This window comes from Trachypithecus francoisi, unplaced genomic scaffold, assembly GCF_009764315.1.
Source record: "Trachypithecus francoisi isolate TF-2019V2 unplaced genomic scaffold, Tfra_2.0 Lachesis_group10, whole genome shotgun sequence".
Lineage (NCBI taxonomy): Eukaryota > Metazoa > Chordata > Mammalia > Primates > Cercopithecidae > Trachypithecus > Trachypithecus francoisi.
Window position 1 is genome coordinate 108,938,412 of NW_022681455.1, and position 25,982 is coordinate 108,964,393.

At 54.8% G+C, this 25,982-nt stretch overlaps 2 protein-coding genes across 14 annotated transcripts in view; one reads left to right on the top strand and one right to left on the bottom strand.

Moving 5' to 3' along the window:
- PRMT7 (protein arginine methyltransferase 7) overlaps positions 1-17,385 on the top strand; it is a 48,612-nt gene extending 31,227 nt beyond the window's left edge. For 6 of the 7 annotated variants that reach the window (XM_033219777.1, XM_033219781.1, XM_033219779.1 and 3 more), the window contains 10 exons: positions 4,963-5,090; positions 5,433-5,568; positions 6,484-6,567; positions 6,902-6,949; positions 7,599-7,688; positions 11,746-11,907; positions 13,295-13,369; positions 15,840-16,000; positions 16,821-16,917; positions 17,172-17,385. In XM_033219777.1, the coding sequence (XP_033075668.1) occupies positions 4,963-5,090; positions 5,433-5,568; positions 6,484-6,567; positions 6,902-6,949; positions 7,599-7,688; positions 11,746-11,907; positions 13,295-13,369; positions 15,840-16,000; positions 16,821-16,917; positions 17,172-17,360 (1,170 nt within the window). In that variant the 3' untranslated portion in view covers positions 17,361-17,385. The remainder of the gene's footprint in view (positions 1-4,962; positions 5,091-5,432; positions 5,569-6,483; positions 6,568-6,901; positions 6,950-7,598; positions 7,689-11,745; positions 11,908-13,294; positions 13,370-15,839; positions 16,001-16,820; positions 16,918-17,171) is intronic. The other variant, XM_033219780.1, reaches the window with a different exon arrangement.
- Positions 17,386-17,733: 348 nt separating this feature from the next.
- SMPD3 (sphingomyelin phosphodiesterase 3) overlaps positions 17,734-25,982 on the bottom strand; it is a 92,851-nt gene continuing 84,602 nt past the window's right edge. For all 7 annotated transcript variants that reach the window (XM_033219784.1, XM_033219790.1, XM_033219788.1 and 4 more), the window contains 6 exons: positions 24,276-24,351; positions 24,011-24,166; positions 23,065-23,154; positions 22,797-22,860; positions 20,918-21,074; positions 17,734-20,682 (listed from right to left, as the gene is read on the bottom strand). In XM_033219784.1, coding sequence (XP_033075675.1) covers positions 20,581-20,682; positions 20,918-21,074; positions 22,797-22,860; positions 23,065-23,154; positions 24,011-24,166; positions 24,276-24,351 — 645 coding nt within the window. In that variant the 3' untranslated portion in view covers positions 17,734-20,580. The remainder of the gene's footprint in view (positions 20,683-20,917; positions 21,075-22,796; positions 22,861-23,064; positions 23,155-24,010; positions 24,167-24,275; positions 24,352-25,982) is intronic.

Consider the following 25,982-nt stretch of genomic DNA (forward strand, 5'->3'; position numbering starts at 1 on the left):
AATGTCTCAGGTAGAAAGCAATGCTGCTTCCAGATGTGGGGCTGTGGCTGGATTTGCGTCTGTGCAGAATAGTTGTGTCCAGCCCTGGTTTAGTAGAAAAAGGCCAACCTAAAGGCCACTAGCAGGGATCAAGTCCATTATCCTTTTAGTGGGTGAGGTAGTTCTCTGTGCACTGATGTGGGGCAAGCTTCAGGGTGGATTATTACCTGACACAAAAATAAAGGTGCAGAATGGTGTGTCGTGTGGCAGCACTGGTGTTAGTAAAAATAGGAATATGTGTGTTTATGAGTGGATAGTTGTCTGGTGTACATATAAGGATATCTTTGGAAGAATTCCCAGAAATTGGTAAAACTGACTGCATCTGGGAATGGGGACTGGAGGTTAGGGGTGGAAAGGAAACATATTTTTCACTATGTGTCCTTGTATATCTTTTGAATTTTCTGTTATGTGCTTGTGTTATTTACACCCCCATCCACCCTCCCTCACTGTCACACTCAGAGGAAAAGAAAGTGGGAAAGGTTTGTCGTAATTGCCTAATGGGTTCTTCCCACCCACTGCTAGACAAAACCAATTCGCTGACACCATGGCTTTGCAATAAAGAGTTTAACTGACATAAAGCCAGCCACACCACGTGGAAGACAGAGTTATTGCTCAAATCAGTCTCCCTGAAAATTCACAGGCTAGAGTTTTTTGTTCGTTTTGAGACGGAGTTTTGTTCTCGTTGCCCAGGCTGGAGTGCAGTGGCGCGATAGCTCACTGCAACCTCCACCTCCTGGGTTCAAGCAATTCTCTTGCCTCAGCCTCCCAAGTAGGTGGGATTACAGGCATGCGCCACCACGCCTGCCTAATTTTGTATTTTTAGTAGAGATGTGGTTTCTCCATGTTGGCCAGGCTGGTCTCAAACTCCTGACCTCAGGTGATCCGCTCCCTCGGCCTCCCAAGGTCCTGGGATTACAGGTGTGAGCCCCCGCGCCTGGCCAGGCTAGGATTTTTCAAGGATAGTTGGGAAGGCCAGGGAGTCCACTTCTGGGTGGAGTCATCAGACGGAAATGTAAAAAGCCAAAAAGACATTTCAAAGGGTCAATCTTAGGTTCTACAAGGGTGGTGGTATCTGCAGGAGGAGTCAGGGAAGGTTGCAGATCTTGTGACCTAATAATGGCTTCACCCTAGCAGAATTCAGCCTCCTCTCATCCTCGTAACCTGATGATCTTTCATTAAGTTTAAGTTTAATTTTGGGGAAGGGCGGTTATCATTTAAAATATTAATCGACTGGGCTCGGTGGCTGACGCTTGTAATCCCAACACTTTGGGAGGCCCAGATGGTTGGATCATTTGAGGTCAGGAGTTTGAGACCATCCTGACCAACATGGAGAAACCCCACTTCTACTAAAAATACAAAAATTAGCCGGGTGTGATGGTGCGTGCCTATAATCCCAGCTACTCAGGAGGCTGAGGCAGGAGAATTGCTTGAACCCATGAGATGGGAGGTTGAAGTGAGCTGAGATCATGCCACTGCACTCAAACCTGGGTGGCAGAGTGAGACGAATAAAAAATAAACTATTAACCAAATGTCTCCCAAAGTTAGCTTGGCCCAGACCCAGGAATGATTAAGGGCAGTTTGGACGTTAAAGCGAGATGGGGTTGGTAAGTTGAGATCTCTTTCACTGTCGTAATTCTCTCACTCTGTTTTGCAAAGGCAGTTTTGGTTTCAGGGCCAAGAAATAGAACCTGTCTCTACCCAGGAGCACCTTAGGCACCATCCTTTGTTCATGGTCCAGCCTGCCTGGCCTTAAGCACTGGCTTTGTTTTAAATGCCCACCTGCTGGTTCTAGGTGGCCATAACATTGACTTCCTGGAAGGCTTTAGCAGCTTCCCCTACTCCATTCCCAGAATTACCGTGTAGGCCGAAGGGTCGTGACTGCTGGGGGATTGCTGTCAATCAGCGTACCCGTACCGACAGCAGCATGTGAGACTAAGAAGTATGTGAGCTTTAGAAGTATGTGAGCTTCTTCGCCTCCCCTCCACCTTCCAGGTGCCTGGCCCCGGGTGGGTGTGTGTCCAGCCAGGCCGTGCCAGCTTCCCTCTACAGGCTGTGTGTGTGTGTCACTCTGAATTCACCCACAGAGTTGAGATTGGCATTGCACCACATTCTTCCTAAGACTCTGTTGCAGAATTAGCATAAGAATAGTGTTAAAATGTTAGGACTTTTGGCCGGTGGCTTGCTCCTGTAATCCCAGCACTTTGGGAGGCCAAGGCAGGTGGATCATCTGAGGTCAGGAGTTCAAGACCAGCCTGGCCAACATGGTGAAACCCCGTCTGTACTAAAAATACAAAAAAATTAGTTGGGCATGGTGACAGGCACCTGTAATCCCAGCTACTTGGGAGTCTGAGGCAGGAGAATCGCTTGAACCCGGGAGGTGGAGGTTGCAGTAAGCCGAGACTGCACCATTGCACTCCGGCCTGGGCAACAAGAGCGAAACTCCGTCTCAAAAAAAAAAAAAAAAAAGTTAGTACTTTTAATTTGCATGTCTTCAGAGCACTACTATGTATTTTTTCTCCTTGAATCCTCTTAGTAGACAAACCGGGTAACCACAACCGTAGCCAACCCGGGACCCAGCAGGCTCCAGGGATTAGAGCAGGGCCTTGTGTCCAGGAGCAGTAGAATGGGTCCTGCCCCTGGCCTCTTGACTGTGGGTCTTGTGTTGTTTCTCTACCGGCGTTGACTTTTGGATTGGAAATTGAAAGCTGCTAATGAATCTCCCTCATGAATTCATCAAACTGCTTTGATCCTAAGTGTATTTAGCCTGTCCCACCTTGGCACAGTGGGTTCTGTCACCAGCTGTGCGGCGTTAGGACCTAGGAAGCCCTGTGCTGGGAACATGGGAAGGATATGAGGACAGTGCAGGGCCATGGGAGCCTAGGAGGGGTTGGGAAAGAGTTCTCCTGTCTTCTTCACATACATTTGCATAGTGCGGGAATGAATAAAAGGTTTAAAAGAACCTGTATTATTCCTGTTACTGTTTATTTTTCCAGAACATATCTGGTCAGATTTTCATTTTCTAGTTTTTATGTTCAAGTAGGCGTCTTAAATGCATGGGAAGGTCATTCTCTGCCTTTTTGTTAAATTCAAGACCAGGCAGGTGGGCACGTTCCTTACCTGTGCTCTTGGAGTCCCACAGGGCAAAGTTTTTCTTAGTTCCTGAAGGTGACGGAAGGAGCGGGCAGTTGTCTCATCAGAGTTGAGCCAGGCATCTCCTGTTTTTGTTCGTTAGAGGCAGGGTCTTGCTCTATTGCTCAGGTTGGATTGTAGTGGCACCTTTTAGCTCACTGCAGCTGTGAACTCCTGGGCACAAGCGATCCTCCCACCTCAGCCTCCTGAGTAGCTGGGACTACAGGCATGTGCCACCATGTCTGGCTAATTTTGTGTTTTTTGTCGAAATGGGGGTCACTGGTATGTTACCCAGGCTGGTCCCATACGCCTGGCCTCAAGCGATTCGCCAGTCTTGGCCTCCCAAATTGTTGGATTTACGGGCGTGAGCCACCGTGTCCAGCTGGCAATCTACTTTTTAGGACAGTTCTTCCTTTTTCAAAAAGAAGCTTAACAATTATGAGAGAAATAAACCTCATTATATAAAATAAAAATATCACTCATGGTCCTCCCTTTCACTCAAAATAGCTCCCTTTCTTTGGTCCCTCTCCAAATGCGTGGGCGTCGTCGGTGCTCCTGTCTGTTCCAGGCCTTCAGCAGCAGCGTTTAAGATGTCTGTCCGTATTCTGCACAAGGGCTTATATCCCGTCCTGAGCCCTGGCCATTTGGATGGGTTCCAGTTTTTGCTGGTATAAATAATTCTGTGATTTGCATTTTTATGGGAATATAACTCTTTTCTTTGTTTTTTTTTTTGTTGTTGTTTGGGTTTTCTTAGGATAAAATCCTGTATGTGGGCTTTTGTAGTAAGGACTAGCACAGCCTATTAAAAATTGACTCTGGATCATTGTCAACCATGTTTCACAATTTAGAATATTCGGTTATTTAAATACTTTAATTCAAAGAATAAGCCAAAACCTTTTTGTATTTTCCCAACTTTTTATTTTGAAAAATTATCAATCTACAGAATGAGTGAAAATGAACACTGATAGTCCCTTTATTAATTTAAATTTACCAGTTAACGTTTGCCACACCTGCTTTGTCTTTGTCTTCTGCCTCTCCCTGCATCTCTCTCTACACACACAGACACACACACATGCACACGCACACGCTCGTGCAGTTTTTTGCAAAATCATTTGAAAATAAGTTGCAGACATCTGACACTTTACTTTTAAATACCTCAACACATATCTCCCAAGAATGAAAACAGTCTGCAACATAAACGAACCACATGATCACACCTAAGAAAAACAGTGGTTCCATAGTATCATCTAACGTATGGTTCAAAATAAAATTTCTCTGTCTCCAAAAGTCCTTGATAGCTTTTGTTTCCTCAGTCTACGATCCAGTTAGGTGTAGTGCATTGCATTTGACTGTTCTGTAAATTCCGAGTATGTTAAAGCCTTTGGAGTGTGCGCCATGGGACTATTCCGAAAAGGTTCCACTCAAACCACGAGGTTTAAACCATTGTTTTTTCCTTCAAATGAAACATTTGGCACAGCCCTGCATGTTGAAGAGAGAGCTTTGGTGCTCCTCTGATGGGATGGGGACTGGAGCCTGCACTTGTCCCTTCCCCTGAGCCACTCTGGCAGATTGCTGCCCTTGGCCACATTAAGTCTTCCTAAAGCCAGCAGGGTTCCCACAAACTTTTGGGCCACTGGCCTCTGAGTTTAGAGTTTGTTTCTTTGTCTCCTTGGCCACAGTAGCCAGCTGCAGTCTACATTGTGGACGCCTGAAAACTCGCAGTTCTCTGGCATTTGGCTCCTGGATTTGCTCATGCTGCGGCATGTTGACAGCTGACTCTGTTCCCTGTTTCAGTGGCGGGACCACTGGATGCAGTGTGTGTACTTCCTGCCACAAGAGGAGCCTGTGGTGCAGGGCTCAGCGCTCTGCCTGGTAGCCCACCACGATGACTACTGCGTGTGGTACAGCCTGCAGAGGACCAGGTGCGCCGAGCCTCGTTGGGGTGGAGGATGAGCCTCTGAAACTTGTATGTAAATTCCCCATTTACAGACCCTCTGGAGGCGCCAGTGGGTTGATTTGTGTCTGGACAGAATAATATAAGAACAAAGATTTGTGACCAATGTGTCAGTGCCCATTCGTGTGTGCCCAGGAGAGGCTGTCCTGGGTTGCTGGAATCTGTTTAGAGCAGATGCGTAGGAAAAGTCTGGAATTAGCGGGTGCTGTAACCTCTCATGCCTACTGGAGACCAGTGTCCAGATTCATGCCCTCTAGAGACCTATGGAGGCGCTCACAGCCCATGTCTGTTTGTTCATCTCCTGGCCTAGTCCTGAAAAGAATGAGAGAGTCCACCAGATGCGCCCCGTGTGCGACTGCCAGGCTCACCTGCTCTGGAACCGGCCTCGGTTTGGAGAGATCAATGATCAGGACAGAACTGATCGATATATCCAGGCTCTGAGCACCGTAAGTGTCCAGCCCCTTGGCTGGTTGTGGGGGATAAGGGAAAAAGAAGTTTGTCCATGAGCCCCAGCACTCTGCTTATGATTTGCTAAGTTTCTTTCCTGTGTCCTCTTGTCTCTGAATGGCTTCAGCGAGCGCCTTCTGGGGTGGGCACTGCAGCAGAAAGCTGGAGAGCCTGGGGCTACTCTCTGCTGTACTGGGAGAGCCTCTGGCTGGGCTCCTGCTGGATGCCTTAGCCTTGTCAGGCACAGTCGTTACTGTGGGTGGTCGCAGTGGATTCGGCCACCCCTCTCCTCTTTTCATGTGTTGCTACATTTCTCCAATTTTCTAAAGTGTAGATCTGATCATGTGACTCCCCTGCCTGAAAATCTTTGCTGCCTGCTACCTGTAGCAGGGGACTCGGCCTGGGGATTACAGATGGGGCTTGGAGGGTCTCTTGAGGCCCTTGGGGGTGTGTACAGAAATAAGTGTGCACGTGTGCATTCTGGAGGATGGGGGAGGATCCAAGCCATCCTGAGTTTCTCTCAGAGGAATCTGTCACCCAGAAAGGCATCCCTGCCTTTGGGGAGTCAGTTGTGAACCCTCGAGCCTTGGAGGCTCTTAGCTGTCTGTGCTGTCACCAGACAGGGAAGAAGCCTGTTGTCATGGACTGGGAGGTGGCCTGCACGTGGGGCAGGCCTTCAGTGGGGCCTCTAGGCTGGGTTGAGGAGTGTCTTTTCTGACAGTGGGGACAAGTGGGGAGACGTGAGCGAGGCGGGCGTGTTTGAGGCTGGGGGTGGTTACTGCATGAGGACGCAGGGGCATGGTCTGAGGTCTGGGCAAGTGGGGTGAGAAGGGAAACATTTCTGACAGCTTGCCAGCAGGAATCTTCTGGCAAACTGGAGGAAGCCCTGTGCTGAGGTTGCCCGTTCCCCGCAGGTGCTGAAGCCAGACAGCGTGTGCCTGTGTGTCAGCGATGGCAGCCTGCTCTCCGTGCTGGCCCATCACTTGGGGGTGGAGCAGGTACAGATGTGCACCCTTGTCAGCCTCCTGAGGTGGGCTCGTGAGTTAGGGCGTTGTGTGGTCCGGGTGCACAATTCTGTGTTCAAGGCTCTTTGCAAGGGCCACTGTCGTGGGTGCAGCATGCTAGGGTCAGGGGCTGGGGTTTATTGCCTGTGCGTGCAGGCAGGCGTCAGGCTGCTGAGCTGGTGCTCAGACTGCCCCAGGGAGGGAATGGGTGCAGGGAGGGTTGTTCAGGTGTGTCCTCTGCCTTGGGATGGTCTTGTCGCATTTTAATCTTTAATTTCTTCTCTGTTAAGTGAATATCTTACAACTAATAGCGTGGTGTTCCCTTTAGGTATTTACAGTCGAGAGCTCAGCAGCTTCTCACAAACTGTTGAGAAAAGTAAGTGAGAATTATTGTTGCTGCAATAGGAGAGGACCTGTGGGATCTGGGTTGATGGCTTTGAAGTGGCATTGGCCCGGGGGAACGAAGGAGTGGCAGCTCACTTGCACCTGTGTTGTCTTGGCTGCCGCCTGGAGAGCAGCCAAAGGCCTTGGGGGCTGTCACTGAAATAGAGGCAGGCATTTGCACTCTGCTTTGTTTTTTTGTGTCTGAAGTTGAGGCTTTTCTCCTCACTTCACATAAAGCTCCTGTTGCCGTAGAACTGAGTGTAGGGTGTGTTTCTGGGACATCCGTGCCGAGGGAGCCAGTGCTCACAGCCTGATGGGAGATGCCATTTCTCTCCCTGGCCAGTAACTGGTTTCATTTCCTCTCCAAAGGGGAACCCCCTTCACCAGAACTACAGGCCCGCACTGAGTCCTGGTGTGCGCCGGCGGGAGAAATTTCTTCTGCTTTCATCACGTTCTGCTCCTCATCTCATCCGTGGTCTATAGGATGCCCCCCAAGGAGAGAATTTCCACAAAGCAGATGAAAGTGGTGCTCCAGAACGATTTGCCAGAAAATTCAAAGCAGAGAATGCAACTTTGAGAGATTTTTTTTCCTGACAAAAACAATAGTATGAATACAGTAATTTTACGGTTTTCTTTCTAAGATCTTCAAGGCTAACCACTTGGAAGATAAAATTAACCTCATAGAAAAACGGCCGGAATTATTAACAAGTGAGGACCTGAAGGACAGAAAGGTGAGTAGCGAGAGCCTTTTGGCCGCGCTGGGCTGTGTTAGGGTAGGCAGCGCGGCACTGCGGTAGCCCAGGCCCCGCCCCGTCCTCGGGGTCTCACAGCGGGTCCTCCACGTAACCTTACCTCCTAGGAGCTCCCACTGTCGAGGCTTTCATGGAGCTGCCTGGTGAGCAGATGGTTGCACTGCTCTTTTTTTTTGGAAAACGGGGTCTCGCACTATCGCCCAGGCTGGAGTGCAGTGGCACGATCTTGGCTCACTGCAGCCTCGACCTTCCAGCCTCAAGCGATCCTCCCACCTCTCCCGAGAAGCTGGGACTATAGGCATATGCCATTACGCCCGGCTAATCTTTGTATTTTTTGTAGAGTCAGGGTTTCATTATGTGGCCCAGGCTGATCTTAAACTCCTGGGCTCATGCGATCTGCCAGCCTCAGCATCCCAAAGTGCTGGGATTACAGGCGTGAGCCACCACACCTGGCTGTACTGCTTTTAGCTCACCCTCATCTCTGCTCCTTCAGGTCAGGACAGAGCCTCTCTCTTAGCTTTCCTAGGAGCAGAGCATGTCCTTTCCTCTCCACCGCACTCCTGTCTTCACTCCCCGTTCATGGCTTCCTGCTGCAGTCAGGCTTCCAGGCCCTGAAACTGCTTCTACCAGCAACCTCGTCGTTACTCCCATGGTCTCCCTGCAGGCTTCATCTACTCTAGTCACTTGTCCTTGTGACCTGGGACTTCTTCCTGTGCTGGGGAAGTCTCTTTCCGCTCACCTTCCTGACTGTCCTTCCGTCGCGCTGCTCTGTGGCAGTCTCCTCGTGTCCCCCGCTTCCCCCTACTGCATCCTCTCTGGTAATCCTGTTCCTTCTCGTGTGAGTCAGTGACCATCACAGCCGGCCTTCCCTCGTTGCAGTTTTGGATTCAAATCTCATGTCCAGCTGCTATCCTGTCACTTTTCCTTGGATATCCCACAAACCAGACTCATCTAAAGCAGAGCTGTCATCTTTCATCTTTCCTGCCAGTCTTTTTTTTAAATAACAGGTTTATTGAGATGTAGTTGACATACCACAAAATTAATGCATTTCAAGTATACAGTTCAGTGATTTTTTTTTTTTTTTTTGAGACGGAGTCTCGCTCTGCCGCCCAGGCTGGAGTGCAGTGGCCGGATCTCAGCTCACTGCAAGCTCCGCCTCCCGGGTTCACGCCATTCTCCTGCCTCAGCCTCCCGAGTAGCTGGGACTACAGGCGCCCGCCACGTTGCCCGGCTAGTTTTCTGTATTTTTAGTAGAGACGGGGTTTCACCATGTTAGCCAGGATGGTCTTGATCTCCTGACCTCATGATCCGCCCGTCTCGGCCTCCCAAAGTGCTGGGATTACAGGCTTGAGCCACCGCGCCCGGCCAGTTCAGTGATTTTTTAAGTAAATGTATGGAGTTAAACAACCATCACCCAGTCTCATTTAGAACATTTCCAGGCCAGGCATGGTGGCACATGCCTGTAATCCCAGAACTTTGGGAGGATCGCTTGGACCCAGGAGTTCAAGTCCAATCTGGGCAACATAGGGAGACCCTGTCTCTGTAAAAAAAAAAAAAAAAAAAAAAGAAAGAAAAATTAACCCAGAGTGGTGGCATGTGCCTGTAGTCCCAGGAGGCTGAGTTGGGTGAGGTGGGATGATCGCCTGAGCCCAGGAGTTGGAGGCTGCAGTGAGCCATTCTTATGGCAGAGCACTACATCGTGGCTGACAGAGTGATATCTTGTCTCTAAAAAAAAATTGGAATGAAAAGAGAACATTTCTGTTACCTCCCAAATTCCCGGGAGCCTGTTGATAGTCAGCATGCTCATGCCCCAGGCCTGGCAGCCACTGGTCTGGTTTCTGTCTCCAGTGTGTGCCTCTTCTGGCTTTTCTGAAAAGTAAGGTATACAGTGTGTGGTCTTGCGAGTCTGCCTCCTTTCACTGAGCATAATGTCTTTGAGGTTCACCCATTTCGTTCTTTTTAAGGCTGCATAGCATTCCGCGGTGTGGCTGTCCATTCACCTGCTTATCGACAGTTGGATTGTGTCCAGTTTCTGGCCACTTTGAATAAGGCTTCTGTGAACATGGGTTCACCGGTCTTAGTGAGGATATGGGTTCTCAGTTCTCTTACGCAGATGCCTTGGTGTGGATTGCTGGGTCGTGTGGTAGTTATGGTCAACTTTTGAAGCAGCTGCTGAACTGTTGTTCGAAGTAGCTGTCCATTTGACATCCCCATCGGTAACGTCTGAGGGTCCAGGTTCGCAGATCCTCACCAGCACTTGGCATTGGCTTGTTTTAGCATAACCATTTTAGTGGGAGTGTGGGGATGTCTCCGCATAGTTTTAATTTGTATTTGCCTAATGACTGATGATGGTGAGCATCATTTCGTGTGCTTATGTCTTGCTTGGTGAAATGTCTATTCAAGCCTTTTGCCCATTTTAAAAATAACAGTTTTATTGAGATATAATTCACATACCTTACGATTCACTCAGTGATTTTTGTGTATTCATAAGGTTGTGTAACCATCGCCACATCAGTTTAAGAACCCTTTCGTTACCCATTGGCAGTCACGCACCATTTGTCTGCAGTCCCCCAGCCCAGGGCACCTGCTCTCCTCCTTTCTGTCTTTAGCTTGCCCATTCTGGGCATCTCGTGTGAATGGAATCAGACAGTGTGTGGTCTTCCGTGGCTGGCCTCTCATATGGCTTCATGTTTTCAGGGCTTATCCATGTCGTAGCCTGAGTCAATACCTCATTTCTCTTTCTTGCTCAATAAGATTCCATTGTGTGGATAGACCCTGTTATTTGTTCATCAGCTGATGGACATTTGGGTGGCTCCTACTTTGAGGCTGTTGTGAGTAATGCTGCTATAAATATTCATCCACAAGTCACCCTTTTTCTCCCTCATAGATGAGGGCATAGGAGATGATTCTGAAAGCCATTGTGTGGTGTACCGGTAGACCGGGTCATGTTGAATTGGAGTGGTGGGAGTGGGTGTTCTTGCCTTGTTCCTGATGCTGTGGTGGGGGGAGGCCAGGAAGCACTCAGGGCAGCCCTTTCTGTCTCCCCGCATTTCCCGCTGCATCTCCATCATCTCTGACTGGCCCCACTTTGGTGCCTGTTTGCTTGGGTCTGCCCGGGGTCAGCTGCCTCACCCTCTGCCACCCCTTCCTCTCCTCCCACCCCTCCCACCCTGCAGTCTCCATTTCTTGCCTGGACTGTTTCTGTACTCTCCCAGGTCGCCTCCGTCCCGAGCACCTGCAGATTCCCTTCCACACTTCATGGTCCTCAGCAGGATCTTCTAAATCACATTCCTTCTGATTTTGAACCCCTCATGAAAGCTTTTAGTGACACCCATCACCCCCGCCGCTGCCGCCTCCGGGATGAGTCCAGCCCCTTATCCTGTCCTGGCTCCTGTCCAGCTCCACACCCTCACCTTGCGGGATCTTGCTGTCTCCTGGCCTCACTCTTGCCCCTGCTGCTCCTCCCTTGGCCGTTCAGGCTCCTTGCCCTGCGTTTGTTCATTTACTCACAAATGTTCACGGAACATCTGGTCATGGCACTGGCCCACTGCTGGGGATGCTGGCCGCCAGTCCCTGCTCTTGTGGTGCTCAGAGCCTGGGGAGGGAGACGGAGTAAGTCCTGAGATAGTGTCCAGTGAGGGTTGACAGGATGCCACTCCGGAAGCCCCCTCTGGCACATGTATTTCTGGGGTCCCACCATGACCCCCTTCCTTGCTTTTTTCTGTCGCATGGGGTCAGCTGCACTTTGTCTGCTTCCCTCTTCCACTCTGCTCTCCTGAGCAGGGGACTCATATCTGGTTGTATTCTTTAAAGCCTCCAGGGCAGGTACAGAGCGCCTTGCTGCCTTGCTTTTTGACTGAGGGAGAGAGGGACTGAGGAGGGAGGGAGGGAGGGAATGAGTGACTGAATGAGTGAGTGACTGAGGGAGGGCGGGAGGGAGTGACTTGAGTGACTGAGTGGCCTATTGCTCCCTGTTCCTGTGAAGGCTCCTGACACCTCCTGACACATGGGCCCTGCTTCTCGCCCTGCTCACCAGGTCTCTCTCCTCCTGGGCGAGCCGTTCTTCACTACCAGCCTGCTGCCCTGGCACAACCTCTACTTCTGGTACGTGCGGACCGCTGTGGACCGGCACCTGGGGCCAGGCGCCGTGGTGATGCCCCAGACGGCCTCGCTGCACGCTGTCGTTGTGGAGTTCAGGGTAGGCCACCCGGGGGTGTTGCAGAAAAAAGCAGAGGAGGCAGGTGGGGAACCTTGTTTTCTTGCAGGAACCTTGGGCGCCTGTAGAGCAGCTCGGGCCTTGACGATTGGAGCTTGTGTTTTCTTTCTGTGTCAGCACACTGTTGGGTTGAATAGAAGATGCTTGCCTTTTTAAAAATGCGATAATTTGACATACGAAATGGAAATGGCTGAGTGTTGTCATTTTACAATTGTGGCTTATCAGAATAATTAAAAAATATAAATTAAACATTTCAGAAGCCATGCCGTGTGGCCTGCTCTGCTCTCATTAAGAGCTGAGGCTTTAGTTGTTAAAAGCATTTTGAGATGGGAGAGTCAGCTGCTTTATGCAAGAAAAAATGGAAAAGCTTCCTTTTTTTTTTTTTTTTTGGGACGGAGTCTCGCTCTGTCACCCGGGCTGGAGTGCAGTGGCCAGACCTCAGCTCACTGCACGCTCCGCCTCCCGGGTTGACGCCATTCTCCTGCCTCAGCCTCCCGAGTAGCTGGGACTACAGACGCCCGCCAACCTCGCCCGGCTAGCTTTTTGTATTTTTTTTAGTAGAGACGGGGTTTCACCGTGTTAGCCAGGATGGTCTCGATCTCCTGACCTCGTGATCCGCACGTCTCGGCCTCCCAAAGTGCTGGGATTACAGGCTTGAGCCACCGCGCCCGGCCAAAGCTTCCTTTTAATTTTCTCATCAAAGCAGAACCACAGTCACAAAGTCATTTTGGGAAGGGCAGTTTTATTAAAAGGATTTTGAAAAGCTTTGCCCTGGGTGGAGAGCGTATCTCGTTTGATGAGAGTGGTTTTCTCTCTTAGCTTAGTGGCTCCATCACAAATTCTGGGCATTTCTCCTGTGTTACTTGTTTACCTAATCAGATTTCCACATGAATACTGGTTTTCATGGCCAAAGAGGAGATGTCATGATCCATGCGTGTGACCAGGAGGAAGGGAGGGAAGGCCGTGTGGCCTGAGTGTCCTCTGGATTCCTCTTGGCAGGGCCTTTTTCTTTCCCTGGCATCCTCGTGAACTGGAGATGATGCTGGGGAGAGAATTGGCTTACAGATTTCTTCCTGAAGACATGGTGTTCAGGATGGCCCGGATAGGAGTGTGCAGTCCCCAGCCTGGTAGCTTTGGCTGACTGTCCCTTAAAGGAGAGGACTCAGGTGTCATGTCGGAGCTTGCAGGTTCCCGCCCAGCCCAGTCTGTTACAGAAACCGCTGTGGATCTTTGTTCTCTCTGAGCCCCTTCATGCCTGGGGGTCTCTTTCAGGGGCGCAGGGAACAGCAAGAGGTGCCTCTTGTTCTTGCTGCCACACTTCCCTGTGCCCGGGCGGGCGGGTGTGGACGGGGCTGCTCCTTCCTCACAGGACCTGTGGCGGATCCGGAGCCCCTGTGGTGACTGCGAAGGCTTCGATGTGCACGTCATGGACGACATGATTAAGGTAGGCAGGGCCACACTGCGCAGTCCCACCCACCTGCTCCTGTGGCACAGGCCTCTGACAGGGTCCTGGCTTGGGCAGCACGGGCTCTTCTGTTGGGGGCAGTGAGGTCAGGTGCTGCCATTTTGTGTGGTTCACCATGAGCATTGCTTGGTACCAGCCCTGTTCTTGGCTCCGTGCTGTCACCCTGAGTCAGAATCTCCACTGAGCCCGCACGTCCTGTCATTGGAACTACCCCCGCCAGTGCCAGCAGCTTGTTTCCTGTTGGGGCAGCCTTTCCAAAAACAGTCTGGGAACCTTCTTAGGCAGTCATTTTCACGGTGGGGGCTCCATTCCCGGGGAGGGGTACCTGAGGAGTGTCCCACAGGTTATTTACGTGGTGTAGGGGTTGGCAGCGCCCTGAACAGTAGTAACTGGGCCTACGTTCCCCAGAATCATGGGCCGTCCTGACAGTGCCAGTGGTTCTTGGATTCATGGGGACTGAAGCTGAGAGTCCTGTTCCATCCATGTGAGAGGGGCAGGGTGAGGAGCATGGGCCGTGCTGTGTATTAAGGAAATGCACGTGGCTCCTGCTTGTCATCCCAGCACTCTGGGAAGCTGAGGCAGGTGGATTGCTTGAGCCCAGAAGTTCGAGACCAGCCTGGGCAATATAGCAAGACCCTGTGTCTACAAAAAAGCCAGGCATGGTAGTGCACGCCTGTATTCAGAGCTACTCAGGAGGCTAAGGTGGGAGGATGGCTTTAGCCTGGGAGGTCGAGGCTGCAGTGAGCTGCGTTTGCGCCACTGCCTCCAGGCTGGGTGAGAGAGGAAGACCCTGTCTCAAAAAAAAAGAAATCTCACGGACTCCGGAGGAGCAGGAAGCGGCGGCGGCCCCGCAGCAACAGCTGTGCATGGGGGAGTGGGGCTTTGCTGCTGCTGCTCACCTTTCTATTCACATTTTCCCACGGTGAACATGGATTGCCTGTGAGTGAACACTTTTAAGTAAATTAAACCTAGTGGATATTTTCAGTTTGCATCTTGCCTGCCCCTTACAGCAGATCACTGACTGTTCCATGCTTCTAGAAATCTCCTTCGTGCTGAGCTCTACATGCTCTGGATCCATGTGCTGTATTCTTCCCTTGGGCCCCTGCTCTTGGCCTGCCCAGCCTGGCTGTCCCTATCCCCTCTTGGTGATACGGTTCTGCCACTCTGGTCCTGGGTCAGTGTCTGTCTCTTGTGTGCTCAGGCAGATGGCCGAGAGTGGTGCGTATCCCACAGTGGGGCGCCAGGCATTTTTTTATGCTTTCCAAATCCACCTGCTCTTCCCCACCCTCAGCCTGGCCCTTCCAGTGCCCTGTCTTAGACCTGTCGCCACTTCACACGACCAGCCAGGCCCAGGGCCCTGGGCATCCTCCCTCGCGAGTCCTCCCGTCCCCTGCCATTGGTCTTCGTGCTCCCGGTGAGCCTCCAACCCAGGCTGTCCCCCGACTGCTGCCGTCCTGGTTTGGGCCCCTCCTGCTCTGGCCCTCCTCCACAAGGAGCCCAACATGAACTTGTAGATCTGAGTCTGGCCACATACCCACTGCAGGAATGCCCTGGATAGCTCCCCACGCACCCCTGCAGAGTGGCCCAGCTGGCCTGGATGCCCTGGCCTGCTCTCGTGGCTTAGCTCTATCCTCAAGGCCCCCTCTGGCCCTTCTGCCGGCTCCCATTTGACTGTCGGCTCCCCTCCTCCAGGCAACTTTCTGCATCCCTCCTGCATGCAGGTGCCCCCAACCTGCCGCCAGGCACCGAGGCTGTACTGTCACACATTTATGCCTCCCCATGGCCTGGGGCCCACCTGTCAGGGCCACACAGCTGTGGTGGTCACCAAGTTTCTAGTGCTGGGTGTTCTCACCAGTGATGTAGACATGTGGTCCTCAGAACAGCTTGAGACAGGCGGCACCACCCCATCTTAAAAATCCGGAGAGCGGGCCGGGCGCAGTGGTTCAAGCTTGTAATCCCAGCACTTTGGGAGGCCGAGACGGGCGGATCATGAGGTCAGGAGATCGAGACCATCCTGGCTAACACGGTGAAACCCCGTCTCTACTAAAAAAATAAAAAAAACTGGCTGGGCGAGATGGCGGGCGCCTGTAGTCCCAGCTACTCGGGAGGCTGAGGCAGGAGAATGGCGAAAGCCCAGGAGGCAGAGCTTGCAGTGAGCTGAGATCCGGCCACTGCACTCCAGCCTGGGCGACAGACCAAGACTCCGTCTCAAAAAAAAAAAAAAAAAAAAAAAATCCGGAGAGCGAGGGCTCAGAGCCAGAGGTGCCTGGGGAGCCACTGATGAGACAGGAGTGGCAGAGACAGGGAGCCGCTGGTCTGCTGGGCGCTCGGCATCTTTATGGGAGAACACACACCCCTTGTGACTGCAGTCAGTGGGAGCCAAGCCGGGGAGGGGTCCCTCTGGCTGCCAGCCTGTCTCTGCAGCCCCCAGGCCCCTTTCTGTTCGCAGCGTGCCCTGGACTTCAGGGAGAGCAGGGAGGCTGAGCCCCACCCACTGTGGGAGTACCCGTGCCGCAGCCTCTCCGAGCCCCGGCAGATCCTGGCCTTTGACTTCCGGCAGCTGGTGCCCCCACGGCCCCTGTGTGCCGAGGGCACCATGGAGCTCAGGAGGTGGGTGTAGGGAGGGCCTGGGGGGCAGGGAGGGGCTGCTGCTTGTCCTTGGAGTTCTCACCACCATGGTGAGCACAGCTGGCCTGGGAGATGCTGACACGTGGATGGGGTATTCGTCCTTCCCACGACCTTGCCCTTCCCTGTCAGAGTGGTCCTACGTGTGTGGTGGTTCCCACGGTCCCATGTGTGCCAGTCGGCAGGGGGAGCCAGGGAGGGCTCTGCTCACTCCCCACAGCTGAGGCTCCCTTATTGGATCACACCTCAGAAAGATGGGAGCTTAGTTCCTGTGGTCACCGATGCACCGTTTTCCTGCACCCTCCTGGGAGCTGAAGCAGGTCAGGGTCAGGGAGTGCTGCTGGCGTCCAGGCACGGGCAGCCCTGTCCCACTCCGGCCCTCACCCCACTCTTGCCCGAGGAGTGACTTCTTCCCCGGAAGCACCTCCCAACTCGGGACCAGCAGCTAGGCAGGGCGGGCGCCGCCACCTGAGCTCCCAGGGTTGCTGTCTGGGCTGTCAGAGGGGCTTTCCAGCCTTCAGTGCCAGGCTGTGCCTCAAGCCCCCTGGACCCTGCAACCACACTGGCCCTGCCCCGTGTGTGGCCCGGCTGCAGGGCTCGGGTTGGCTCAGGTAGGGGCTCGGCTGCGGCTGTTCTGACTGGGGTTTTTCTGAGGAACATTCAGTTGGATGCGGCACTAGGAGCTCCAGAGGGGCAGGAAGGAAATGGGGAAGACCACAGGTTTCTGGAAAGCAGCAGGAGCTGCAGCCATGCCCCCCTGCTTCTTGTGTGACTGCTTCTGCTGGGCCCCCCCTCTCCTTGGCAGGCCTGGGAGGAGCCACGCAGCAGTGCTGTGGATGGAGTACCACCTGACACCGGAGTGCACGCTCAGCACTGGCCTCCTGGAGCCTGCAGACCCCGAGGTAGTGCCTGCGCGCCGAGCCCAGTGTGTGTGCAGACCCTGAGAGCAGGCGCTGCCTGGGGAGGCCTCCCTGCCCCTGTGCTCTGGGTGTGTCTCCCAAGTTCTTCGGGCCAGATGATGACCCCCCGGTGGTCCTGGGACATCTGGCCCCTGCGCAGCTTCTCTCTGCTGCGAGCTGCTTGGGCTGGAGGCTGGCCAGGAAGGAGGCTCAGGTGCCAGGGAGCTCTCACCATCGTCCTGCTCTTCATCCTACAGGGAGGCTGCTGCTGGAACCCCCACTGCAAGCAGGCTGTCTACTTCTTCAGCCCTGTCCCGGATCCCAGAGCACCGCTGGGCGGCCCACAGACGGTCAGCTATGTGGTGGAGTTTCACCCTGACACAGGTGACATCACCATGGAGTTCAGGCTTGCAGACACCCCAGACTCACCACTCCTAAGCAATTAAGTGGCCTGAGGGCTGTGGGTTCTGAGTGGCTCATGGCTTTCTAGTGGGGAAGGCTGAAGGCTCTCCTCTCCTCTCTGGGAGCTGCTCGACCTCGGGGATGGGAAAGACTGCGCCACGTTGTATCTTTGCACTGCTGGCCTCTGGCTCCAGCTGTGGCAGGGAGCATGAGAGGGTGACTGAATTTGGAGCCCTGGAGGGGCGGGGGAGCCCCCCCTGCTTGTGCTTTTGAGGTGCTGAGAAAGCTCCAGCGTGGAGACCTCTCTCCCCAGCTGGGGAGGAAGTGGGACCACGGGGGGCTTGTGGGGCTGGCGGGTGGGGTTGTCCACGCCACCCTTGGCGAGCTTGTCGCTGAAATAAGTGGAGAACACCAGCCTTGAGCCTCACAGTTTTATTTTCTCCTCGTTCTCCATCCTTCCTTTCAGCACCAATAAGGAAAAAGAACACCTCTCTCCTCAAAATATTTTATCAGGTGTCAAGATTTTTCTTCTAGGGAAGAACCGTCTGGATATATATTTGATAATGTTACCAAAACCGTAGGTGTGCTTACCATAGAAAACCCCTAATGTCCCGTGAAGATACAATACAGAAAAAATACAGAAATTAAAAAAGTTTTTTTATAACAGTATTTCTAAATCTCAGCAAGTTAAAAAGCAATAGTTAAAAAGCATCAAGATTAATATACTTAAAACTTAAGGTGGTTATGGACAAATGAAAATGAACATTTCCTTCCTCAGCGGCCCCCGCGCCTCGTGGCTTCCTTTGAGACTGGGCCTAGGGCAGGCACAGAGCCTTGGTGTGGGCCTTGGGTGACCTGTGTGCCCACCCCTGCTAGGCCTTAGATGCCACAGAATCTGAGATTCAGCAATGTTTCACTTTTAAAAAGCAGTGGAAGGGCCTGGCCTGTACACAAGGCCCGGGAATCCACAGGCAGCCACTATGAGACATGTGGGTAGGGGATCCCGGCCTTGGCGCTGAGGGAGGTGTGCAGGGGCCTGGGGGCCACACGTCCTTACTCTGGATGCCAGGACCTGACTAGGCAGAGGCAACCTTGTGATGACAGAAAATGACTTGCCTAAGGCTGCCTGTGAGGTGGGAGGGGAGGAGCGTGCGGCCCTGACTCCCACGCCTGCTGTCCTGGGAAGGGGGTGCCTGGGTGGGGAAGCTATGCTGGGGTCTGGTGTGGGGGCCCTGCCTGGGCCTCAGCTGCTCTCTCTGTGCAGGCAGCCAGCACGGGCTCGGGGTCTACGGGTCCAGGGCCAGCCCAGTCGCTTGTGTGAGCAGAGTCCCAGCTGCTTCTGGGAGTGGGGGGGCCTCCACAGCATGAAGCCCAGTCAAGGCTCACAGGCCAGACCCTTGGAGGGGCGGGCCGAGCAGAGAGCCCAGCAGGACGCTCGCCCTCAGCAGCCCCTTCCTGGCTCTGGACTCTAAGGGGCAGGGCTTGGACCCAGGCACAGACGGTGCTTCCCAGGCCAGGTGAGTTCAGACAGGCCAGTGTCACAAGGACGCACGTCCTAGCGCCAGGCTCCCCGGGCTCTGCAGCGTTGTCTGCCCCAGCAGAGGGCTGGGCGTCTGGCTGGCTGCGTGGCCTCCTCTTGGTCCCTCTTGCAGCTCAATGGGTGACAAGGCACAGCATCAGGGCACCAGCACCAGGAGGGGCTGATAGCAGACAGCAGGTCCTGGTGCTCCCTCCAGCCTCGCAGGCAAAGCCAGCCCTGGGCCAGGCTAGGTACAGGGCCAGGGCACCACGAGGAGCGGAGGTCAGCGGGTATTGTCAAAAAGTCCCTCAAGTTGAGTCTCAAACTTTGAAACAGACAAAACCTTCGCGGCATGGCAGGAGCAGCCCTGGCGTCTGTTAAAGGCAGGTGGGCAGAGGCAGTGCTGCCGAAGGGGCCTGGGGGCTGGAGGCAGATCGGGGACCACGGGCTGTTGGCCAGCTCTGCCGTGCTGAACCTGGGTGCCAGTACCACACCCTGCCCTGGGCATGCGGCAACTGTCAGCCTTGCTGCCCCAGCCCGTGCACTGGTGAGGGCCAGGCTGCTGTCTGCACCTTGGCTTCCTGCCTCCTAGGCCGGGGTCCCCTTGTGGCCTTGGTGTTGGCTGGGGTAGCTGTTGAGGATGGACCTGGGAGACCAGAGCCGCAGACCCAGGGGGCAGGCAGGGGTTCCTGAGCTCAGCCGGCACGCAGGTGGGGCATGTCCCCAGGGAGGGATTGGTCCCGAACCAGAGAGGTGTCCGGAGGGGAGAGGATTGGCAGAAGAGGATGTGGTGGCTTTGATAGAAGAGAAGCTACAAATAGGTTATATTCAAAATCAGGATCCCCCCACCCCCTTTATGCTGTGAGTCCCTTCTTCCTGTTAAAAAAAAAAAAGTGGATGCTGTCTTCTCGGATTCCCCGTTTATGGCTCCACTGCCCAGATGGGAGGCTCCCGGAGGAAGCCCGGGGCGCCAGAGCCTGCCGGACCCTGTTGTGCCTGGGCTGGCGAAGGGACCCTGTCTCGGGAAGAGCAAAGTTCTGTGAGTGACTTACAGACCTTGTGAAGTGAGGGTTGGTTTTGTGATGAACCTTTTTCTGTTTTTCTTTTTAAAATGTAATCGCCCTTGAATGGGAGACCCTGGGAAGAGCCCTGGGCTGGCGGGTAGAGACGCAGCCCTCGGACCCTGCGGGAGCCGGCCCACACTGGAGGCGGGAGAGCTGGCGGCCATGCCCAGGAAGTGCTTCTTTGGCTGGTTCTGATTGTGTTTGGCGTTTGGCCTTGGGTGAGGCCCGAGCAAGGGGTCTGTGGCTACGGCGTGGCACGTGGCATGCGGGCAGCGTGCATGCGAGGGTGCAGGCATGCGAGACGACATTGGCAGCAGACAACAATAAAGAACCCTGGACGAAGCTTAAGAAGGGGTACAGAGAGTACATGAACCCGGTCCTCATACTAACTCACGGGTTACAAACTCGGTTGTGCTGTAGATTTGTAGAAAATCACGTTGTGAAAGAATGGCACTGGTTAGGCAGCCGGAGGCTCCCGGGGCGGGCCTGACTCCTCTGTCTGTCTGCAGTGAGGCCCAGAGGCGCAGAGCAGCGCAGCTTCCAGGTTCCCGGGCACTGACTGTGGCTCCCTCCCTGTCCCTGTCCTCCTCCCCCAAGCACCGGGAGCTCGATGGAGGGGACACGGCCCAGGGATGGGCTGCGGCTCCAAGGGCTGGCAGAGGCCCCGCTGCTCCAAATGGTCTATGCCTCCTCCTCCCCTGAAGACACGGTCAGTCGCATGGCTACTGGCAGGTGGTCCGTCAGGCCGGACAGCTGGGTGATAAAACTGAATTCTTCCACCTCCTGGGGCGAGTGGGAGAGGGGAGAAACAGCCTTGGTCAGATTCCAAGGGCATCCTGCAGGGAGTGGGCTGGGGATCCCCGAAGTGAGGCCCCTGGCTGGGGTGGGCTGGGACCTGGAGGACCTGGGGCCCTAAGGGTTTGAGGGAGTGACGGGGCGTGGGGTCTCAGGGAGTCAGCTGTCGAGAGCTGCAGGGCCCAGGCTCCCGTCTCTGTTTGCATGGGCCCGCCCGACTCACGGCCTTCCAGTCCGGGCACAGCCCCTCCTCTGCGTGCAGCATGTAGTCGATGCGCCGGCCGCTGCCCTTCAGCAGCTCCTTCCGCCCCTTCTGGCCCGAGCTCTTGCTGGTGGGAAACGCCAGGTACTCCCTGCGGCCCTCCTCGCTCTCCAGGACCCTGTCCACACACATGCAGGAGGCAGGTGAGCCCCCATGCCCGCTCCTGGGCCTGGCAGGAGCTGTGTGTGGAGCCACGGTCTCCCCCCAGTGTGGGAGCGGGTGGTGGCACCAAAGCTCTGGGTTTAAGATCTGTCTCTCCTGCGGGCCCAAAAAGGGCCTCAGCTGGGGGCAGGCCCAGTCGCCTGTGGGTTCCTGGCTGAATCGGGGCTCCGGAGCCTGTCGAGGTGTCCTGTCCACGCCAGCCTGGCCAGCACTCCCTTTCCCTTTCTGAACTCGGACAGAACTGATCCCACCCCTTCCCCAGAATGGGCTTCTGCCCTGAGCCAACAGGGGGCTGTTTTGGGGAGCTTGGTCTTTGCCGTGAGTCTTGGGGACCCCTGTGACTGTTGTTCCCAGGTTGACGGGGCTGAGGGAACCAGGAAAGCACCTCCGAGGAGTCTCATGTGGGGCTGTCCCTACGTGGCTGTGTGACTCTGCTTATGTCACCGAGCCTCCAAGCCTCTGTCTCCTCCTCTGAAACGAGCGTGGTTGCTGTGGGCCCCAAGACACTTCAGGGAACAGGCTGTCATCCCGCTTCTGAGTGAGGAAACCCATGAGGGTGCTAGGGATCCACAGGGAGGGCAGGACGCTGGAGTGGGGGGATGTGACATCTGGAATCCCTTTCTGGCACTGTTGCCCTGAGACAAGCAGTGTGCCTGTCTCCTTCCTGTCAGCCTGTCCCCTGGGGCCTCAGCACCACTGGGCCGGAGGCTTAGGAGCCCCTCCTGGGAGCCCCCACTGCAGAGGGCAGGCTTGGGCCAGGGCCTGGGATGGGAAGTGCAGTGGTGAGAGACCCTGCACAGGCCGCCGGGTCAGCGAGTGCCTGGACGGATGGAAAGGGGCAGCCAGTGAGGCAGGGCCTGCAAACAAGGGCTTCCACAGGGTTTTCTTCAGCCTTAAGATAAATACACTAATGACATTCAGAACATTGTTACAGCTCAGAAATGGAATCCATCACTGTCCTTTGCCTTTGATAATTAATTCCAGCATCAATGATCTGAGAGTTACTGGTAGTCATTTTTTAATCATCATCTCATAAAAAGAATTTTCTCAGCATAGGATGATGTTTCAAATTTAGTCTATAATCTAATTAATTGGCTCAAATTAGCTGCAAGGAACCATCGCCGTGACTGCAGTCTCAGGCTGTGAATTATAAATTGGTTCCGCTGTTGGCCTCTCAGATGTGTTCTTTATGGACATCTCACAGGGCACAAGAATGAATGTTGGCTGGGATGGAACTGTGTCTACTTTGCAAATGGTCGGCTGCGTTATTGCTGCTGGTGTCTGTATTTGCCTGATGGGGACTGCAAGCTACCAGGCTGCCTGCAGCAGGCGCCATACCCAGCAGCTCTTTCACAGGCGTCGACCTGTGGCCTGGGCAATGCCAGGCCCTTTCCTCTACCCAGCAGGCAGGGGCCAGCTCCTGAAAACAGGTTTAGGAAACACCCCTGGAGATTTAGCAAGGCCAGTCCTCCTGGGCGTAAGGGCCTGATGTCCACCTGCCTGGCCCAGCTCCCAGCTCTCAAAAGCTCTCAAAGGTGGGATGAGGGACAGGTTTCCGCCAAACAAAAGCCCTCATGAGCCCAAGCTGAGCTCTCCCGTGTGGGTCCCGCCCAGTCCCTGTCTCCACCTGAGTCAGGGCCTCAGTGCCTTGTCCCCAGCCTGGGAGTGCAGTGCTTACTTCTGCAGGTTGTCGGGGGTGCACACGTCCTCGTCATACAGGCCATTCGTGTCCAGCAGAGTACCTGCGGGGGAAAAGGGGACGACAGCGGTCGCTGCAGGTGGGGCCCAGGCAGCCTCTGGGGGGTGGTCTCTGTGGGCACGGGCTAGCCAGGGGCAGCAGTGGGGCCCTTCCCCAGCGGTGGGGTCTTGGGGGCAGGTCCTAGTGGTCTTTGAGGGAAGCCTGTGGGGAGCCCAGTCCCCATCCTCCTCCCCCAGCCCCAGCTCACCGATGGCCCACGGCTTCTCCTCCCCGGGCCCCAGGCGGCAGGGATCCCTGTAGTGGGTGAACAGGGAGTGCTGCTGCTCCAGTTTGTCGTCTGTGCGGGGAGGGAGGAAACGCCGAGGCATCAGCGGGCTTTGCTGTCCCACACGACCTGCGCCCCTGCTTCCCATCAGTTACTCCCCATGTGCTGCCAGGTCCCCGTCCTTTAGGCCACCGCCCCTCGGTGGGATCTCGGTCCCAGTCAGGTGCCCGCATGCTTCATTTGTCACTGCTTTTCTGTGTCCTTGAGAACACCTCCCCGGCACACGCCCTGGTCTTCAGCCTTCCCTCTGAGGACAGTTACAGTGACCACTGTCCTTGGACAGAGGAAAGAAGGTCCCCACAAGGTCTGTATGGTCATTGGATCCACGGATCAGTTATTTACGGCAAGTGTTTGCTCTTTTACCCTAATGGTTTAAGGCGCAATTCCCAGGGTTCAGATCCCTGTGCAATCACTGCCTGGCTGTGTGACCTTGGACTGGTTCTACACCCTCTCTGAGTCTCAGCTTCCTCCACCACACCACATGGACACATGCAATGCTTCCCTCTCAGGGTTAAGAGACTTAAGTGAAACAGCAATTAGAATGGCAGCTGGCTCAAAGTGAGAGCGCGGCACCCCGTTGATGAGTGTTACTAGTGGACTCGTCCTGCGTCTGTTTCAGAGGCCCCCAGCCTTCCTTGTCAGAGGTTCATTTTTAGGGCATCCCTGTCTCCAGCTTTCTAGGCAGAGCGTGGGCTCTTCCTGTTCTAGGATTTCCAGGGGGCAGAGAAATCAGTCTTGCTAAATACCCCACCCACACGCTCTCGAGGAGCAGGAATTCTCTGAGCTGGTAACGAAGTCTGTCTAGCTGTGACTGAGCCCACAGCCTCCCCAGAGCTGGAGACCCGAGTGGGGAGGAGCCCGGCCTCACCAGAGGAGCAGTTGTCAAAGTTGAAATCTCCGCAGACGACATCAAATGCCACCAGCTCCTCGGGGTTGGCTGCGCTGGACGAGGAGGTAGATTTTCGGAAATCAGCCAGCCAGTCCTGAAGCAGGTCCAGCTGCCCACACCGGATGGCGCTGTCCTCTGCAGGGCAGAAGTACAGAGACTGGATGATGAAGCTCGCCCCAGACCCCAGCTAGGCCCCAGGCGCTGATCCCATCCCTAGAAAATCACAGGCGGGTGGCAGCCCTACCTTGCGGGGCGTGCAGGTGTGTGCAGGCGATGTACCCAACGATTCTTTGGTCCTGAGGTGTGCTTCCCACCTGCACCTGGGGGAGGAGGGGGGTCAGTGCTGCCACCTGCCAGTTGCCGTGCCCCTGAGAGCACAGGACACTGGCAGTGCCCACCCACGAGGTCAGACCCTCACAAGCCAGGCTCCTGGCTAGATTCTGGGGCCCGAGTAAGGACAGGACGCATCCTGCTTCTAGGAGCTTACGGCTCTGGGCCGGAGGCAGATGCTGAAAGAAACTCTCGGCCTGTGGCGTGGGGAGTGCTGGCGGCCATCTGTGCAAAGTGTGGGGGAAGTGCCGAACCGCACCAAGGCTCCCCGGAGGCCCAGGCCCTGCCACCTCCCAGTGACCAGCATGGCCACGCCTCTCAATTCCTTGTCCACTCCTGCCCGTGGCTCTTTCCTCCCTCCCTCAGTCACACCTTGGTGCTCTCTCCCTCTGAAATCTCAGGGGGTTGCCCCTGTGCCATGGTGTGGCCTCAGAGCCCACCCCACGTGGTAAGAGGCCCAGACCCTGCCCCTCCTGGCCTTGTCACCTTCTGGCTGCATGGTGAGTCATCTGCTTTACAGGCCGTGGTCCCGTCGTCCCCAGTCCCCAGGGTTGAGAGCTCCCTGGTCCGTGTCCTAGGCTGGCCCCTGAACACCCCTGGCTCCATCCTGAGCCCACTATGGCAGCAGCCTCTTCAGGCCTCCCCTCTGCCCCAACCTCCTGCTTACCTCCTTTACCCAAGACAGAGCCTTCCACCCGCCAGGTGGCTGGTGACCCTGGCAGGCCCCCAAAGACTGGCTTAATACAAATGAGCATCTCCACTGTACCCCACAGGCAACTCAAAACGGCCCTACCCCAGGTGGGGGGCGAGATGGGACCCTTGTCAGTGCCCGGCCCAGGAGAGGTGAGGGATGGCCATGGAGACACCCTGCACAGAGAGGTTGCTCGCCGGCTCCTCATCCCCTGCCCCTGGGATTACCCTCCCTCTTGTGCCTCTGTGCCCTCCCCAAGCTGTGCAAATCCATTCCAGACTGCATTTCCTAAGATGAGGAGACCCCAGACCCAAAAAGCACTCCAGGGAGGTGGCTGGGCAGGACACGCCGCCTGTCCCAGTTGTTGGCTGAGGGCTGAGGGCTGAGGGCTGCAGGGTGGGTGCCCTGCATCTGTGGAGCTCACAGCAGCGCGAACATCACAGCCTATCTGCTCTGACAGCCTCGGTTGGCTCTGTCCTTCCTTTGCTGCTGCGGTCAGTCAGGCTGATACTATCTCCTCCCTCTGGAGGTCCTCAGCAACAGGTGCTCCTGGCCTTCTACAGCTCTTCATCGCCTTCCCAGCCCTAACATGCACAGCCGTCCTTCCCCGGCACCCAGGGGTATGGAACGTCTGCCTGTTCGGCCCCATAGGTTCACCATTCACTTCTTGCTCACAGACACAGACCTTAGCCTAACAGCATCCCTGCCCCCGGAATGGCTGTGAGAGCACACAGCATTGATGGTTCTGCTGCAAAAACAATATTTATGAAGCTGCCCTGCTCAAAAGCCCACATGAGGCTGGGCACGGTGGCTCACGCCTGTAATCCCAGTACTTTGGGAGACCAAGGTGGGCGGATCACCTGAGTTGAGGAGTTCGAGACCAGCCTGGCCAACATGGTGAAACCCCATCTTTACTAAGAATACAAAAAT